General features: G+C 39.2%; 2 protein-coding genes across 2 annotated transcripts; both read right to left on the bottom strand.

Annotated features, from left to right (window-relative positions):
- Window positions 1-581: 581 nt before the first annotated feature.
- ankle1 (ankyrin repeat and LEM domain containing 1) lies at window positions 582-10,984 on the bottom strand. The gene is made up of 9 exons (XM_034882302.1): window positions 10,545-10,984; window positions 9,061-9,213; window positions 8,606-8,711; window positions 8,349-8,472; window positions 4,223-6,697; window positions 3,674-3,842; window positions 2,690-2,852; window positions 2,479-2,611; window positions 582-1,719 (listed from the first exon to the last, which is right to left on the bottom strand). The coding sequence occupies exons 1-9, from the start codon at window positions 10,607-10,609 to the stop codon at window positions 1,553-1,555; spliced, it is 3,555 nt and encodes a 1,184-aa protein (XP_034738193.1). The 5' UTR covers window positions 10,610-10,984; the 3' UTR covers window positions 582-1,552.
- Window positions 10,985-11,316: 332 nt separating this feature from the next.
- alpi.2 (alkaline phosphatase, intestinal, tandem duplicate 2) lies at window positions 11,317-18,047 on the bottom strand. The gene is made up of 11 exons (XM_034882417.1): window positions 17,938-18,047; window positions 17,341-17,457; window positions 15,776-15,891; window positions 14,909-15,083; window positions 14,254-14,426; window positions 13,655-13,780; window positions 13,438-13,507; window positions 13,078-13,212; window positions 12,720-12,911; window positions 12,497-12,607; window positions 11,317-11,671 (listed from the first exon to the last, which is right to left on the bottom strand). Exons 1-11 carry the CDS (start codon window positions 18,011-18,013, stop codon window positions 11,406-11,408), a joined length of 1,557 nt encoding a protein of 518 aa, XP_034738308.1. The 5' UTR covers window positions 18,014-18,047; the 3' UTR covers window positions 11,317-11,405.
- Between the last annotated feature and the right edge of the window lie 947 nt (window positions 18,048-18,994).

Genomic DNA, 18,994 nt, shown 5'->3' on the forward strand with positions numbered 1-18,994 from the left:
TCAAAGTCATTAAAAAAGGAAGACCAGTTATTGCATGAAGAGAACTCTAGACCAAAGAACATTAATTACTTCCTTTGTCCACTAGAGGGACACCAAAGGACAAGACATGAAAGAAAAAAAGGTCACACAGTTCTTCAGGTTTATGCTATTTGTATTTTGCTTTTTGCTACATTTACATAAATGCACAATACAGGGGCACTAAAATACAGCAGTGACAGTAGACGTTAACGATCATAATAAAAACATTACAGTCTACAGAAAAGATTACGTGTACACGTGATGAATTCATTCCGATTCATTTTTGACAATCGGGAAAACATATCAAACACACAACCCTGAACAACAATGAATGGGCATTATATTTAAAGCTAAAGAAATAATCTAAAAAGTGTCTAAACACCTAAACGCTGTATTATTAATGGTTATTAATGGTTTGTTATTTAATTGCAACTAAATAATTAAAAGAAAATGGTACAGATAAGTGATATGATCTCATGGTTTGGGAGGAATGTAAAAAAAAAAAAATCAATATGTATTATTAAGGCCTTTTGTGTGAAATAAAGAATACAGTGGCAAGACAAAGTATGTGAACCTGAAGCTTTTAAAGAGTTGTTGATTTACATACAGCTGGCAAGGGTTATAAAGTTATTTCAAAGACTTTAGAAATTTCACTAGACCACAGATAGACAAACAATCGACAAATGTCACACCGGTATAGCGGTTCCGGTCACAGCCCTAATGCTAACATATACAAAATAGTGCTGCTATTTTAACAACACACGTGCTGATGTACGACTGGCAATTCTTAAGCATCCAGTTTATTTGTCTTAGTGCAGTGACGCTTGAAAGAAATGTATACCCAAAATTCTGCTACTATTGGGCGCTATCACATCTGCATTTTTTTTTTTGACAAAAAAGACATAGAAAAAATATGGAAATCTAGCCATGTAAACAAAATGTATCACATTTTACAAATTGAGATTCTAAAACTATACACTTTATTGTTGATTTATCCATGAGACCTATCGTTCTCAGCACCAGTGCCTCTGCTAAAATTACCATCAAATTTTTTGTTAAGACTACAAAAATTACATAATTAAATACCAGTCTTCCTTTCCCTCCCCACTTTTTTCAAAGATTGTTTTTTAAGAAATTATGCATTGACTTGTTTATTTGCAATTTGATTATAATGAAAGGCGTTTGAATGTGTTGTGGATCATTTGAAAAATGCATTACTACTACAACAGTTGAGAAGCAAAGTGTCCTACTGGAAGAATGTTTTTTTGAAAATAGCTGTCATGCATCATAACAGACCTGCAGTCAAAAAAGATTTTCATTTCATGCTCATATTCATAGCATTTCTTCTTGTACCCTGAAGTAGTGGTTTCAAAGTTCAGTTATTGGTCGCTGATTCCAGGGCGGTTCCCCCTTTTGACTGTTTGTCAATTTGGTTAAATTACAAATAATTGAATCTGTACCTTCCTAATCCCTAACAGTGGTATTCCCCCTGCTGTTCATTTGTTGCTGTTCATATCCCCATCAGTGGGATTCACTACTGTCTGATGTCTGCTGGTCTGAGCTGCCTCTCACCTTCGGCCAGGAAGATCTGCATGGCCCGGTAGAGCAAATGGACGCCGAGGTCCCGCTTCTTCTTCGCCTGCCAGCTGGACACCACGCCATAAAAATCCCCTCGCTTCTGATTGGTGAGCATCTTCAACCCTTGGACAATTGGAGAATTAAGAAGGTTATCGACATGCTAGACTGGTGTATGATCAATGTTCTCGGAGTTTGTTTGGTTCAGAGTTTTTTTTTTTTTTTTTGTTCATTAACGGATGTCCCTCTAGAAAAATTATACAAAACACTGAAGTCCGTGTCAAGGGCTTTCGGGAGATCACTGGTAAGATTTCAAATTTTTGATCAAAAAAATAGTGAAAAGGTAAGATAATAAGCAACAGTTGGAACAAAAAACGTTGATCAAGTAGCTATACGATAAGCTGTGGCTTGATTTGTCAGTTTTCAATTGGATTTATGGTAATTGCATGCAACAAACCTGGCGACTTTCCCTTATGATGTGGCAAAATATCAATAACACAATAAAACTCAAAATGAGTAGGCATATTCTTGTGGCATGGATTTAACCAATACAATTTGGTTAATGACTCTATTTTGTCTCCTTCAGAAGTCCCTTGAGTTACTCTCAACCCAAAACTTTGTACTGCATCTACCTCCCCTTACTGATTCAATATATTACAGTTTTACGTAAGTCTAAATTAGGTTAAAATTAAGTCTATAACTACAGCCTTTCTAGCAAGCAATAATTAAGTCCTTCTACTTCTAACTATCACATTATATACTGTATATGTGAGCGATACTTCTCATTAAATAGCTATGGCGGTGTGTTACAGTAAGTTACATCATAGTTTTTTTTTTACTCAACAGAGATAACTGGCTAAGAGTTTCAGCCCTGCCTGTACTCACCGATGGCTTCCACCATGCAGGCCTCTCTTGTGTAAGCCTCCACTGGAATGACATTCTGGAAACAATGCAGAGAGATGACGCCCTGCTTGGCGGTCCACACCTGCAGAATATGCTGCACTTTGGGGCACAATTTCTGTCACAGAGAGAAGAAAGGGACAGCGTTATATTTAGTGTCTTACATCTCAAGACTGATCAGTGTGTGCTGGCTTACCTTGGAGGTCTTGTCCCCTTTGAAGTACTCTAAAGCTTCGTACAAGTGGCTGTATGGACGGGAGCGTTTTCCTTTGCCCACATAAAATATAGCATGGACAAATGTCTGGAAACATTCCTGTGGAGTCATGGTGTGACTGCGGAATGGGAGGTTTTTTGTCACTCTGGCAGAGAAGAAAAAAAAGTATTTGTACTTTGAGGGTGAAAGTGTTTATCTGTATTTCAGAGATGTGGTTGTTAAGACTGAACAACAGTCCTAAGGATACATCGCTAAAGATATAGTTATTACTATTTATTTTACAGAGTTGTCCACGTGTCCAATCATCTATAAAATCAGCCAATAAACTTGTTTTGTCTGTGTAGTTTTAGCTCTGTTTACCTTCTATTATGATTATGGAGCCTAATAAATAAAAACACACATATGGAGATAAGTTTACACCGAAAAACTTGCCGCCTTCTCCGATTATAGGATTAAAAAAACAAAAAAAAATAAATGTATGAACTCCTAAAGTAAATCCCAAAATGACAAATGAAATAGCTGGTTTTCCTTCAAAGCAAAGCCACTAGACATGGGCCAGTTACTGGTTTCAAGGTATACTGTGGTTTAAAAAAGTCACAGTTTCAAAATCACTAAAATTATACCGCTCCTAAGTTATGAGCTGTTTTTTATGAGTCCTCAAGGACAGAAAGTCCTATTTAAAAAATAATACATTTATAGCTGTAATTGCAATTCTGTAATACCAGGAAACCATGATAAATTTGCTGAAGGTTATCATACTGTCAGAATCTCATACTGGCCCATGCCTAAAAGCCACCTGTTCTGTATACAAGCAGTGGATTGTAAAAATGATTTTCATGCGAAATAAGAATGGCATCATCCCGTCACAATAGACACATTGTGCAGTGTGTTTCATCTTTATTCAGAGAGCTTTCAACACTGCCCCGAAGAAAGCAACTAAAAAGGACAATTCAAAATACAGCAGACCTTGGGTCGAGCAGCAGGTAGTTGAAGCTTGACTTGATGATGCCCTCCCTCCACTTTCTGTTTTGATCTGGTTGGTCAAACTGTTGGCACAAAGCCTGCTCGTCTGCTTGGCAATGGGGCAACTCGAAGGTCCGCAGGGCCCGACACAACTCTGGACTATAACCTAAATCTACAGAAATAAAATGACAACAGGAGACTTGCTGTGTCAGTAACTGGGTTGATACGCTAAATGAGAATAAGTGTATACTATTAATATGCTTCATGTCTTCACTGCTTCTAATCCAATCCACCCTCAACAGTCATGGTGAGCTTCAATACAAATAATGACTTCAATTTTCCATTTTCATGCTTAGTTAGAAGAGTGATTTTACGGACAACTGTTTCACTGCTTCAAAGAAGAAACAACCATTTTTCTCACACACTCCCCATCTCATCCTAAAGCTGCTCACCATCCAAACCACAAACTCAAAAATATTATCATTACCTAATCTTAGCTCAAAATAGGTAAGTAGTAATCAGGGAACTTTAAATAAAAAGTACTAGCGTGACCTGTTTGTGGTGGGTCTAACTGCTTCTTGGGGTGTGGTGATTGGGAACTTGACTCCTGCATCAGGCGGTGTAACCTTCGCATGTAGGTGGGCCTGGTACGGCAGCTGATAGGGCCCGGGCTCTCCCCTAGCTCTACTAGCCTCAATCTCAGCTCCTTGTCAGTTATTCCTTTGGTCTCCGGGCACAGCCTGTCTTCTTCCTTTTCCTCTTTCTGTAGCATCATCTGGGGTTTCTGGTTCTCCTTTCCTTCGTTCACCATGTCAGTCTGCATGGAGCGCCAGTCATAAAGGACGGTCTCATCATTGCTGCTTGTACTCATGCTGCAGCTGAGCGAGGTGTTTGCTGTAGGTGGGACATGGGTCTCGATCAGCTTGTGGCCCTGTTCCGAATCAGTGTAGAGGTACTCCACTGGTTCATCCAGCTCCTGAATAAGTGGACGCCCTTCAGGTGTGTAAGACAGGTTAGCTAGGTGCTGTGGCCTGCGGCAGTTTGACAGTCGACTCATGCTGTACCTGGGTGTGCATCCAGTGCCAGGAGTGCAAGGAATGTCCAAGTCTTTACTGGACCTCCTTGGGGAAAAATAGGAGGAGCTGGATGAAGATGAGGCAGAGTCCGAGCTACAGTCCTTGGTGATCCAGGCATCTTCATTTTTTAGGCTATCTTTGTTTTTTGGGCTCTCCAATTTGTTTTTACCAGGAGCAACATTTAAGTTTCTCTTTGTTGTTGCCTCGTCTGTACTTGTCAGATCATCAGTCAGAAAATGCCTACTTTCGGCAAGATCATTGCCTTGCAAGGCCAGTATAATCTCTGCAAGGTTCCTTTCATAAGCATCCATTGAAGAGTCCTGGTTTTCCTCCAGCATGACTGTGTCGGACAGAGTCTGCGATTCAGAATCAGTTACACTCTTGGAGAGGATGAGAGTGTCAGCTTGGGTATCGCTGACACTTGAACCAGCTCTGAGGGTGCTGGACTGTGTGGCCAGGCAATCGGCAGGCAATGAGTCTCCTCCTTGGCTGTTCCCTGAATAGGATGGTGTATAACAGGATGCATGTGGTGAACTGTAAAAGTCCTCACTGCTCTGAGATCTGGGCGTCTGGCGGCGTGTTCGAACTGGTGTGGGGAGGGTGTCTTCAAAGAGAGAAGACATGAAGAGAGGGCTCTCTGGGGTCCTGCTTGTTCTCAGTGAGCAGCGACTCAACCTCGAGCGAGTCCTGCCTGTTACAAAAGGACTTGGTGTGAATGGAAGGTTGACGTTTTCACGTAATGCCTCAGCGGCATCATTCAATGGGGCGTCTGCCACTATCTGGTCAACACCACATTCACTTGAAGTGTCCACAACAGGACCACTACAAGCCTCAAACAAATCGTTGTTTGGGTGTTTTACTTCAACCAGTTTCAGTTTATCATGCACACCTGTTACATGCTCTTTAGTTTCTGTTTGAACAGGTGGAAGATTCCAATATTGCCTTGTCAATTTAGAATCAGAGTCTGAAGAAATCTGAATAATTTTGTCAGATTCAGCCCTTAGACAAACCTCCTTTACGTTGGGGGGTAAAAGGTGTCTGGGGTGTATAGAAGCATCCAGAGCACTGGTGTAAGGATCGCTGTCACAGCTACTATAATGACTACTACCAGTCCCACTGCTGCTGCTGCCAACATGGAAATGGACTGGCTGTTCTGGTATATTCCCCTGAGCCTCTTTCACATGTTGACCCTCCTGCTCATCATCACTCTCTTCCAAAGCACAGTGACTGATGACTGTTTTCTCCAACTCCTCCTCTGTGCTCTCACTGTTCTCCCTGCAAAAAACATAGACGTGATCCGGCGATGTGACGTCAATTCCCTGCGTGTGTAAAACCGTTGCCATGCGTTTAGAATCCAGGAAGTCAGGGTACTCTGACAGGTCAAAATGTAAGTTGCTGGTGTACTGGCTGCCGTCAACACCCGTTCTGTCCTGTTTGGGGGTTTCAGGACTAAACACAGGGAAATATTCATCCACATCTCTGAAACTCACACTCTTACGACTCACTCGCCTGAAGGGAAATGCTGGAAGACTGTCTCTTCTGGAGGGGGAGATTCTGCCATCAGTTGGAGCAGCATGTTCGTTTGCTTTTGATGTGAACACACCATCGTCAGTAAATAAATCCTCTTCCTTAAGAGTTGGCATTGCCGCTACAGGTCCCACTGCAGACATGCGAGTGCTTGATAATATGGAGGGACCTTCAGATGACCAATGTGAAGAGACATTGTTGCAGTCCTGGCTGTGATGCATCTTAGTGTCCATACCAGAAAGTCTGGTATATGATTTTCCTCTGCAATTTGGCCTTCCATTAACGTCAGACAGGTTGAAAAATGATGAGCGCCTTGTGCTGCTCAATGGGGCTTCACCAAAGTCACTTATGATAGAAGAGTGGGAACTGAAGCTATAGTCTGATACAGGATAGCTGGAGGTGTCTGTTTGGTCTGAATACACAGCTGTGGAGAAAAAAAAAACACATTTGTAATTTTTTTTTTTTTACTGCAACTTATCTTTGCACACTGCCCAACAGTAATGCTACTGACAGATTTTGGAGTAAAATAGGCACTGCTGAGGGGTATTGACAACGTATTGTTTTACATTGGCTCCTTACATTTTTTTTTTTTTTTTAAAGGGATTTAATGAAGTTATCACTTGAGAGTGGCGTGTGATCACTGTAATAATTGTGGTGTTAATATGATATGGCAATCTGCCTGCAGCCATACACAATGTTACAGACTGTCTGAAATTAATTTTGCATGCAAGTGGTATTTTTCAGATTAGAGGGATACTTCAGCAATTAGCATTACGTTTTGTATCAGTAGAAACCTGGTAGTAATTTTTGAATGACTGTGATTCCCTCCCTCGTGTCCCACTGAGACGAGAGGTAGCTGTATTGTGTGTCTTGAATAAAACCTCTGATGATGCAATACCGTCATTTTGCGTCATCAGAGGCTTTTCATTTAGTTATTTATTTGTTCCTGTTTTTTTGGCTGTAGTCTCTAGCCTCTAGCTAAAAATGCCTCAGATGATGCAAAATATGATGATTTTTCATCATCAGAGGTTTTATCCCAGACACACAATACAGCTATCTCTCGTCTCAGGGGGACATGAGGGAGGGAAGCACGGTCATTCAAAAACACTACCAGGTTTCTACGGATACGAAGCTTAATGCTAATCGCTGAAGTATACCTTTAAGTGTTTTAACACTAGGACTGCCATACCCCATGCCAATTAACGTTGTATTTCCAAAAATCTGAACTATTCCGTCATTGTGTATAATAAGTTCTCTCCTCCCGTGATTTTTTCTTATTCTGCACAATGCCGATTTTGTCATAATGAAAGAACAATAGGTTTTGGTGTTTCTGTTTCATGAAGTTGCACCAGGAGTAGTACCGACTCACATCGGTACTCTCCAGTGGCAGCCAAATGTATGCATTTGCATAATGGCTGTATAAGAAGATTGAGACAACGAATGGGATATAGACACAAATTTGCATGCCAATATTCACTCACTTGCAGTGCCAGGCGAGTAAATGCATTTGCACCGAAACAGAAGAGAACTGTGCATGGTGCAAAGGATTTGTTTGCAGGAGTTGATCATAGAAACGTTTTATTTACCTGAACAACAGTCTGCACTAGGATGGAGAGACTAACACTAACGCAAAGGGAGACTTATGGTCATTATTTTGTTTTTTTGACAAAATGTGATAATGTAATAATTTGTGTCATCATTTGTGATTGCATTTACCATGTACTTTACTTGCCAAAATGTTAATGCTGAAATTGATGTTTTAGATGGTTGATGGAAATGTTGGCCCAGCCTAAGTGGAGACTGATGATGCATTAATGACCAATCAGCCCAATGCTCTTGGACGTGGGATTTAGAGAAAATTAAGAGCCATGCATAATGTTGGCTGAATGAATATTACTGGAATATACTGTATCTTCATCCCACTTTAAATTACGTATCAAAGTATAATTTTCTTCAAGTTGTACAGTTATGAAATAACACAAGTTGGATAAATGAATGTGCATTCAAGTGCTATTTTTCAGACAAAGTGTTTTAAGTAACTTCCAGAAACCAAAGGTTCAAGGAGACTTTCTTACAGTACTGGAATTGAGGTAAGTCGTCCTCCTCTGTGTCCACTGAGTTGGAATGGTACTTCTGAAGGAGCAGGGCACATTTGCGATTCTCCTGTTGCTCTGCAAGCTGCCCTGGTGTATTCCCCTCCTACATTAATTAAAGGAGTTAACAGGTGTAAACCAAACTAAACATTTACAGCACACATTAGTACATATCTCATTACAGGTTGGGTGTGTCAGCACATATGGAAAATATGAATAACACTAAAAACTATTCTTACAACATCTTTAGCGTTTGGATTCCCTCCATTTAACAAGAGCAGATTTAGATTTTGATAACATCCCCACAGTGCAGCAACGTGGATAGGAGTCAGGCCATCCGATGACCTGGGAAAAATACAAGAAAAGACAACTTTAATAAACATTACATTATCATTATGCTCAAAGAATTAGTGTCTTGGATCTATATTTTAACATATTTCCAAAAGAAAGATGATACTGGAGATGACAGAACATCACTGCAGACCTTATGTGGAAGATTGCTCCAAAATCTATACAACCTTCATTTACACGTATAGATGTTGCATTGGCAAATCAATCACAAGAAATGTGACTGTGACTTTTAACTAAATAACCTATTTCAAACAAATGACTTCTGAGTTATCCAGATGGAAAATGTTGAGAGGAAAATTATTTAAAAATGGACTTTTCCTTTGCACTGTGTTTCAAACCATACCTGATATTGGGGTCAGCTCCATATTGCAGTAACATTTTCAAGCAGCGTGTGTTCTTCTCAGTCTCTTTGCCAGCAGCCAAGTGTATTGCGGCCACTCCATTACTACCCACCGCGTCAGGACATGCACCTTGTGAAAGAAGCAGCTGCACATATCTGCCAAGGAAGAGAGATATGTTACCATCTGACATGTTTTGCATTATAGGATACAGTTTTACTTTATTGAAAATAATAGTATAATGTTCTGCTAAATGTTGCAGGCTGAATAAAGGACGGGGGGAAATCAGAAACCCTTAAGACTCAACACAGTGATTACCTTTTGCCGCCAATATATTAGGGGTGGAGAAAATAAACTGATACAGCATAATTTCGAGAAATTTTGCGTAGCAATGCTGTATTGATACACAGTCTTTATTATATATGTGTTGGTCAGTTTGACTAGTTGACAATGCCATTTTGCAGCAATACAGTTGAAGTGAGATGAACAAACTGAAAAATGCATCTTTTTTAGATAAAACAGATGTTGACAAAGTTTCCTTTTGGGGACGTCCTTTGAAATTGGGAAAAATTAGAAGTTAAATTACTAAATTTTAAATATTAGAAGAAGAATAAATGTAATAAATTGCAATATAACACAGAACATTGCAATATGTTTAAAAACACAATAAGCTTGTATCATGACATAAGTATTGTAATAATATCATATCCAGAGGCGTCTGGGGAAACCCACCCCTACAATATATTGACATTACCAAATTGATAGTTGTAAGAAAGTGTAAGAATGTGTAAGAATATTATTATCAGACGTTATGTATACCTTAAAATACTACCCTGTAGGCTGTGTCAAGATCCATGTTTATCTTTAATTTGTAGATGATGTAGGTAAATAACAAGTAAGGCTTTAGTGTTAGTGAACAGGAAGCAAAATCAGGCCTACAATTTATTTTGCCTTAGGGAGCTTTATCTATAGCTACAACATGGGATAACCTCTGTCTTTAACTAAGACCTCACTTAGCTCGCTGGGGCATCAGTGAAACTCTTCAGAGTCTTGTTACATGCCAAAGATTATGGGAACAATTCATTTATGAAACAAGAACTACACTGTTTAAGGAAACCCGTGGTCACAAGCACACCCCTAATGCACATGGATATTTTTTCACAAACAATGCTAAAACAAAGACAACAGTTAATGGGAAACACGTAAAAAATAAAAAATAAAAGCTGGTTTTGAGGACTTCATAGATACCAACAGTTTACAAATGTAGTTTAAAAAAAAAAAATTTAACGTTATTCATCGTACATAACGGTATTCAATTTGCTTGTAACGTTCCTTTTGCATCGAGAAAATAACTTGTATTACGTATTAGATATTGGATCGTGCAATATGGCTGGCTACCGTCACGTACAGACGTGTATCAAGTCAGAGCTGTCGCCTCTTATCAACAAAAGGCATGTCGTGACAAAACAAAGACGGGGCTGAGCATCACCTCGGTTCTCCGTCGTTCACAGCTTTACACAGTTGACTTTCGAGCCTCGTCGTTTTATAATCCATGACCAATATTATCCGTTTATGAATGATGCGTGGTCGTGTATTAGCATTCTCCGATTTAGCATATAGCCGAGACCTGTGCAGCAAGCGTTAGAACTTCTAACTTAAGGCTAGCAAGCTAAAATAATAGCGACTGAAGACAGACTGCATAGCTTCCTGCACACACATAGCTTAAGCTACGTTTTTATATACAGTGAGCCAACAGCGAATGAGTAGTATCCTTACTGTCTTCCCTTAAATAATTAAAGGGGTGTAACGTTATTGTTTTCAAACTCCAACGATCGTTGTTTATCCATCTAATCTTAGTTACCGAAGAGCAACACGATTATTTTGGTTGAAATTCCCTCCAAGCTCACAAACCATCCTCCTTTCTGTCAGCAAGCGGAAGTCCCGCCCTTCGGTGACTCTGGATGGACAAGGTTTTCATTTCACCCAATCAGGTGTGAGGTTCAATACAAGGGAGGCGCACGTTCTAACCACAGACGTCCGCGGTTTCAATCGACACTATTCAGTGTGGTAGGCCTAATTAAGATTCACCTTTTTCTATCTAATGTTTGAATAAAGGATGTTTGGACTTTTTTTAATAGTCTAACTTCACTAAAATAGTTTCAATGCCTAGTTTCAGAAATTTTATTTTAGATGTAGCCTACATCTTTATAGTTAAACACATATTGCATTTTAGACACACTCTTAAATTATGCACAGAAAAGTCAGTGTAAAGAATACTTTCTTTATTAACAAAAATCTCAGATAACACAGTTATTCCAAGGTCAGGACAACTATTCCAAAGGCTGTCACCTCAGACAGGGCAGAGGATGTGGAGTAGGAGGCTCATCAGGAGGAACAGCAGGCTGGGGTGGAAAGATCCAGCGTGGTTGGGCAGTTCGCAATCCTCGTAGGGCTCCAGGCAGGCAGCATAAGCCATGACATGGGCAATGTAGTTCTGCTCCTGGACCCCGTGGAAAAGGTGTGACATGGGACCTTTTGCAAAGATGGCTACATCTTCAATGCCGTGGGTCTCTGAATCAAGAGGGACAGGAGCCTGCTGAAGGTAATCATTGTCCGCTGAGGAACAAAGGAACAAAGGAGCATTATAGTAGCTATTTTAAAGGTTCAGTGTGTAACTTTTGTAGTTGTCCATTATCAAAATCTGTTTTGCACTTCACAAACTTGTTCTTTTTTATGAATATTGACCACCAGCATCAATATTAAGTATTCCTATTGGCTTGAAATTTTACATTTGCACTTGAACTGGAGTAGACTCGCCATAGTCATGTGCCATCTTGAAATAAGTTAGCCTCTAAGGGACATGCAAGATATACTGCCCCGCCTTTCGCGTCTTCGCTGTCACATGATAAACTCACAGGTGCTGCTAATGCTGCTAATGGAGTTTTTGTTGTAGTAGAGATACTGCAGAGCTATTGTATCATTGCATTAAGTAGGAAATAATCAGTCAACATAACATAAGGTAGACAGTACTTTGCAGTATATTAAAGTATATTGCACCAAATGTCCTAATAGAGGGATTATCTGATTCTGCTTAATGAATGAGTAGATGATGATAGTATTTTAGAGTAATACATTTTATGTTTATAATGTAACAGCGGTAAAAGAGTTCTTTGTCAATATTTTATGTAGATGTAATTTATAAAGGTGTTACCTATGTAAGTTTCTTTCCTTTTATAAAGAATCAACATTTGCTTAAAGTAATAGCACGTTTGTTTAAAGTATGATTAGGAAGGTGGTGGTGTATCGTCTTCATCGTGACATTCTTGTCACAAAGAACGCCGAGATTCAGTTCTTCTTGCCTCTGCAGCAGGTATGCCATTACACCACAAGATGGAGCTACTAAATTACTCTTCCATAGAAAAAGTATCAATGTACACTTACATGAAATAGTCTCATTCATATCTGGGCGAGTTCCGATCCGATGTCCTGGTCCATTTCCATACACAGTGGTGGTGAAATGCTTCTTGTCGTCGGCTAGTGAGCGAGACACTCCTGTGAATCACAAATCAAATTGGTATCTACAGGTTTTGTTTAAACTTGGAGCATCAGATGATGTTTTCTTTTTAATTATAAAAACTCAGCTCTTGAGTGCATTTTAATGTACCTAAAACAGAGTTTCCTCTGGCAGAATGTCCTCCGAAGGCAAAGACATGGGAGTGGTCAGCAGTCACCACAGACAGGGTATCCAGCTCACTGGTGAGTTCAGCTGCTCGCCCAACCGCCCGGTCAAACTCAACAGCCTCATAGAGAGCTCTTTTGGCCTTCCCTGCGTGGTGACCATGGTCAATTCTCCCTCTTAAAGCCCAAAAGAAAGTAATTGACAAATAAGCATCATCAGCAGTATATTACCCATTTTAGTTATACAGAATTTAAGGTAATTTGTAGTGTGACAGTGACACTGACAGTTTCAGGATTAAGTGGTTGTTTGTTGTGAAATATGTACAGAAAACAATAACACATATCTTCCACAAAGAGATAAAATCCATTTGGGTTCTTGCTGAGAATCTTAATTGCTTTCTCCATCATCTCCGTAAGGGAAGGGTCCATGGACGGATCACGATCCAACTCGTAGCGGCAGTCCTTGGGCTCAAAGAGACCTAAAGGGAGAAACAGCAGGCCTCAGTTTTAAGGAAACATATTACCATTTTTGTTTAATAGAGCTGGCAGTCTTAATGCACTAAATGCATTGGATGTGCACAGTTTAAATTTTTCTTCAAAACAGCAACAACTTGCGTAACGGCTCTAAATTTTAAATTATATTAAGAAAAGAGAGTGCCTTAAGTGGTAATTGATAAAATGGTGATAAAAGCCGTTCTCCTTACCCATCAGGAAGTCTGTTTTTGCAGGATTGACAGCATCAAACTCAGCTTTGTTCCAAACATATTTAACATTCTGTAGGTGATGAATAAAAACAAAACAAACAAACAATAATAAACTAAACAAATTGATTGGACATTTTTGGAAGGGTGGGGGAGGCGTTGTAAACTTTTGTTAATTGATCATTTAAAAAAATGTGTTGCAGTTGGAGGGACCATTTACCATTTTGTTCTTCCTCCACTCTTCAACCAGATTTTGTCCATCACTTCTTCCTCCTTTCTGAGTTGGATACTCTGGGTCCATCACGGTTTTTGGAAACATGTATCGGCGACCTCCACCAAGAATAACCTGGATCAAGGGACATATATATCTATATCATATTATATATAAATATATAAATAGGATATAATTTAAGCTTTTAGCAGATTCTCTATTCCAAAGTGATGTCCCTACTAACCCTTTTTGCTTCCCATTTGGTTTACTCTGCATAATGTTCTCCAAACAACCATTGTTTGAAGATGTTAATTTAGGCACCGTATCTTGCAAGGTAATTATCAAATCTGTTTGTCTGGTAATGATCAAATTTCACACATAATATGGCTTCATAATAATGATTGTGTTGACTTTATAATATGCCAGTGGATATTCTCTGTCGTCCAGGTTATAGAAAACCAAGAAATAGGAAGTCAAGAAAACCACACTTGCTGTTTGGTCTTATAGACATCCCTTATGTGAGGGAATGACTGTACATATGGAACTATCGATGTGAAGTCAATGCTCTAATGTTTTATTTTCTGAAATACTTTTATGTTAAGGCTTACATTTATCTCTGTGTTTTGAACTAGCTGGTAAGCAATGTCATGGCAGCCATTTTGGATCGCCTCAGGGGTGAGGTCGGAGTCAGAATACCAGCCACGGTCCGCAGAGTGAGCGTAGTTTGCAGCAGGAGAGGCATGCTGCACTCTAGTTGTAGTCACAATTCCCACAGACTTTCCTGAAACACACAATGCAACTGTGGTCTTATTTGGTGATTTTTATACTGAAGCCCAATTATTGGCATGTATATACTTTACATACTCATGAGACATTAAAGAATGGTTAGCAACAGCGGCCTTACATATAAATAACATGTGCAGACGAACAAAAGCATATAGTTAGTACACAGAAATTTTGGTCTTTCTGAGTAAATGTTCTGAAAGCTTTAGTGCGTAACTTTTTTATATTAATAAAACGTCACGTTACATTCAAGCCATTGCCAAATGAATTGGTACAAAGCTAATTAAGACTATCAGCTCCACACAACGCTCTCTGTATTCCTCTGAATTCCTCATGGGAGCGACATAAACAACGAACTTTGGCTTATTATGAATAAAACATCAACAATGACTCATCTAAACCATGTAAAAGAAGACAGCCTATAAAGCCAAGTCTAAATGAAAACCAGTATAAAGAAAATCTGTGTGAATTAGAACTTACCTGCTTTCCTGGCACGATCCAGAACGGATGTGACTTCATTCCCGTAGGAAGCACTACAGTTGTACCTCGGGGTGGCAGCAGTGACACCCAAGGTGCCGTAGTTGGCCTTCACACCACATGTGTAAGCTGTGGCTGTGCCAGCGCTGTCTGGCATCTGCTGGTCCACATTGTACGTCTGCAGGTGCCAAATATATCCACACACATTAACATGAACATGTATCATTTCAGACATTTAGAAGGTGTTCTTATCCACAGTTAGTTACACTGACAGTATGGTCGTGATTCAAGATTCAAAAAGCTTTATTGTGTATCACAAAAATACAACAACAACATAGAAACAGTATACACATACACCCTCAACTCATACAAGCAATACACTCATGAGTTTATGGATAATAATAATTAGTTCAATTTAGTTGTTGTCTGGGTAATAAAACACCTGCCATTTGAACTGGTTGGGATAGCAGGTTGCAGTCTTGTTTTTATTTTGTCAGAGGGGCAAACCTGAACTAAAGTTACAGTATTTTACTTGCTTAAACTTGACTATTTACCATTAACCATTATGTAAAATAAAAAGGAGGATGACACTTGGAATAGTATTCCTTATGTAAGTAGTTGTATAAGAATGATGTAGTTTAAAGGGCTGCTGAACCTTTTGGGAGCTAGTTGCTTTTGAAACTGTGTCCTTAATAATGTAATATAATAATTATCCCTATATAACACAAAGTCAGTACATGAGGGTATTTCATACATTTTTTACCATAAGTGCATGCATCTTATTCTTATTCAGCTACATAGGAATGTGTATTCCTTTTGAATACACATTCCTACGTAGCCATTTGAATGTGTTGGTAGGAGTGTGCGGACCTTAGACAGCGCCAGGTGAGGGAAGGTATCCATAACAAGACTGGTCTCCTCCCCAGAATGTCCTGCCAACTGGCCTTTGAGGATCCGGGCAGCTGTCACTGTCGGTACCCCCATACCTGGAAACAGGTGGAAAAACACCTGAGAGTTAGATAGCACGTTCCATGCCAACAAAGGGCTGCCATTGTGCTCCGTGAACCTCATCAGGCTCAGCTGACATGAGAGTTTAAAAGGCGATGAAAGACATCTGAGTTATTTACCAATACAAACGGTGACGCAGACAGAGCATTATTCCACATTTCTTTACCTATTACAAACTTCATTATACTTTTTTATATTTCATGAACATGTCATGGCTTCTTGTCCAATATTACTTTTCAGAGCTTTGAAATCTTTGGGACCTTTCCTTCTTTATGTCAGTACTGTAAAACACAAGTTCAGATTGGATGAAGCATTATTTAAATTCCTTCCTGCACCTTAATTACATTTGCTAAAACAAATGACCTATTTTTCTCTTTTCTATGTTTTCTCAGCAGGTCACTGTGTTTATTAAGGTGACCATTTCAAATTTGACTTAACATAAATCTGCAACTTGGTTAATTAAACTACTGTCAGTTGCTAAAGTTTCAGGTTAAATATGTCATTCTTCCTTCCATAATTAACACTTGATCATTAACGCCAAGAACGTGTTTTCCTAAACACGTTCATTATGGAGTGATTACATGTTACTGATTAATCCCACACATTCATAAAACCCTGATACAATCTTAAATGTGCTGCTCTCAGCAGGTATGTGGTTTGGGGGGTAGGCAGCTGTAACCATAAAACCATAAATGATCTACACATTTTAAATATGTGCAGTGAGGTTGCCAGATACAGATCTTGGATGGTGGCGTTACCAGAAGGTAGTGCACAGTAGTGATTATTTTTTATTTTCGGGTTTGATGCTGGGTCATTGCTAATGTTCAAATGTTCAAATCTCAGCTTATCTTGTTTAATTCACTTGGCTCAATGTTTGAACAGAATTGTTAAATTTATATTCACACAGCATATTCTGGTAACCGGTCTTAGCTGTTTGGAGATTTAAGTATTAAGGGAAGTTGAAACTAATTTAATTGGCAACCAGTTTCTAAAACCTTAGCTATGCAAGGGATTGTTTTGAACTCTTTGCAGTGGTTTACCTTTTCTGGTGTTTAGATCAGTTAAGATCCCATGGAAATTGCTACACAATGCACTGACAATGCAGTCAATGACTGACTGTGGTTTAGCCTCAGTTCATTTTGTTATGCTTGACTTTCCAAGCAGTTAGAAGTGCTGGTGATCAGATGTTAACATTCATCTTTTTCTACCCATAAAACCCATGCTTTTGTGTCTCACATAAGTACATTTGGTTTGCATTGCATTCTCTCTCTCCCTTGGTAAACTACACCACAATACCGATGAGACTGGTACTTTTAAGCTATAATGTATTCTTCTCAGCTGAACAAACTCAATTATCTAAAGGGAAAATGTTCCACAAATCAAGGAAACATCTTAAATGCTGGGAAGAGCTCCCTTCCTATACTCACCGTCACCCAGGAATAGGATGATGTTCTTGGCTTTGTGAACATTAGGCTGGACATACAGGGCAGTGTGAAGAGCCTGTCTTGCTTTGTTGTTCCAGTAGCTGGCATGGAGCTCTTCCTCTATAAACAAGAAAAAGACAAAATAATAGGGTCATCCACATTTAGTTATGGCTTAAATAAACGTTTTTTTAATATTTTAAATTTAAATCCATCTACCAATTATTACATAAAAAATATGAGATAAAATGAGTCATAAAAGACAGGAAAATTAATGAAAAATTGTTTATTGATGATTGTGAAAAATGGTTGTAACAAATGAGTAATAGTGAATAGTATTTCTTTAGCATGAGGAGAGTCACCTTTTGGATCAAGATAATAAAAAAGACACTGGCAGCCTATTAACAATGTTTTATTCTAACAGGAAACATTTGTCTTTCTTGAACTGAAAGTTGAGTCCTCTAACTAAGGCATTTTTTCAAGTTGTCCTTGAATTCCAGGTAAATAAGTCCAACGTGACATCTGAAAGTAAGCATTCTTAGTTTCTGTAGATACCTAATTGTATCAAACAGCAGCGATATATAACATTCAACAGATCCTTACCTAGAACGGACAAAGTCCACTGCACCGAAATAAAAATCAATAAAACCATGAAAATGAAGTTATTTTGGCTAGCCATTGCATTGACTTTATGTGAATTAAAAACACACAGGAGTGACACGCACTGATGTTCCTTTTATAGCTGCAGTCAAGGAGCAAAGGGCACATAGAGGAGCCTTTGAACGTGAGCCACAGGTTATTTACAACACACACACGCACGCACGCATACACACACACAGAAAAAGGACAAAAGCAAAGTCAATACATTTCTCAATTTTCCTTTGTAGGTATCCAATATTTGCTGTGTGGAAGAGGTGACATCTGACAGGTGTTTAGGCATGTAGATCCTTGTGTTGTCTGACATGATATTACACAGGATATTAATTGCTGGATGTAGAAAAACGTTTTGCAGCTGAAGACAGGACATACTCATAGTTGGTCCTAAAAGTCAGAGACAGACAATGTGTTCACATCTAGCATCACTTTCTCTGAAATACAGTGAGCAAGTCAGAAACCTTGGCCAATTATTTTGGGTACTGACTCTCAGAAACTGGTTCATGCCTTTATCACAAGCAGGTTAGATTACTGTAACGCTCTATTTGCAGCAGTTGTGTAGTCTGCGAGATAATAATAATAATACTAATAATAATAGGGAAAGGGAAAATTACAATTTACACTATGTTGTTATTACATACTGTACATGCCTGAATTACACACACATGCTCAGTACCTATATATGCACTAATGGAGAGATGTCAGAGTAGGGGGGCTGCCCATGGAAAGGGCACCCTGAGCAATTTGGTGTTTGGTGCCTTGCTCAAGAGCACATTGGCAGTGCCCAGGAGGTGAACTGGAATCTCTCCAGCTACCAGTCCACCACCATACACTGGTTCGTGTGGGGACTTGAACCTGCGACCCTCCGGTTCCCAACTGACTGAGCTACTGCCATCCCCAGTCATACTCAGGTATACGCAGTGCACCCACTAGGAAACTGCCAGGATTTCCATATACCCACTTAAAAATGCCAAATGACACGCAAAAACACACTTTCCATTACATT

Source organism: Etheostoma cragini, chromosome 9 (assembly GCF_013103735.1).
Source record: "Etheostoma cragini isolate CJK2018 chromosome 9, CSU_Ecrag_1.0, whole genome shotgun sequence".
In the NCBI taxonomy this organism is placed as follows: domain Eukaryota; kingdom Metazoa; phylum Chordata; class Actinopteri; order Perciformes; family Percidae; genus Etheostoma; species Etheostoma cragini.

Bases quoted from the DNA above. Each gene is read 5' to 3' on its own strand.
- ankle1 (XM_034882302.1), bottom strand. From the start codon at position 10,609: ATGGATTATAAAACGACGAGGCTCGAAAGTCAACTGTGTAAAGCTGTG. The intron at 9,214-10,544 runs GTGATGCTCAGC...CTTCCTTGGCAG, and splicing joins GTGAACGACGGAGAACCGAG to ATATGTGCAGCTGCTTCTTT. The intron at 8,473-8,605 runs GTAAGAATAGTT...TAATTAATGTAG, and splicing joins ATCCAAACGCTAAAGATGTT to GAGGGGAATACACCAGGGCA.
- alpi.2 (XM_034882417.1), bottom strand. From the start codon at position 18,013: ATGGCTAGCCAAAATAACTTCATTTTCATGGTTTTATTGATTTTTATT. The intron at 17,458-17,937 runs GTAAGGATCTGT...TCTTGTTTATAG, and splicing joins GTGGACTTTGTCCGTTCTAG to AGGAAGAGCTCCATGCCAGC. The intron at 12,608-12,719 runs GTACATTAAAAT...TGTGATTCACAG, and splicing joins CAGAGGAAACTCTGTTTTAG to GAGTGTCTCGCTCACTAGCC.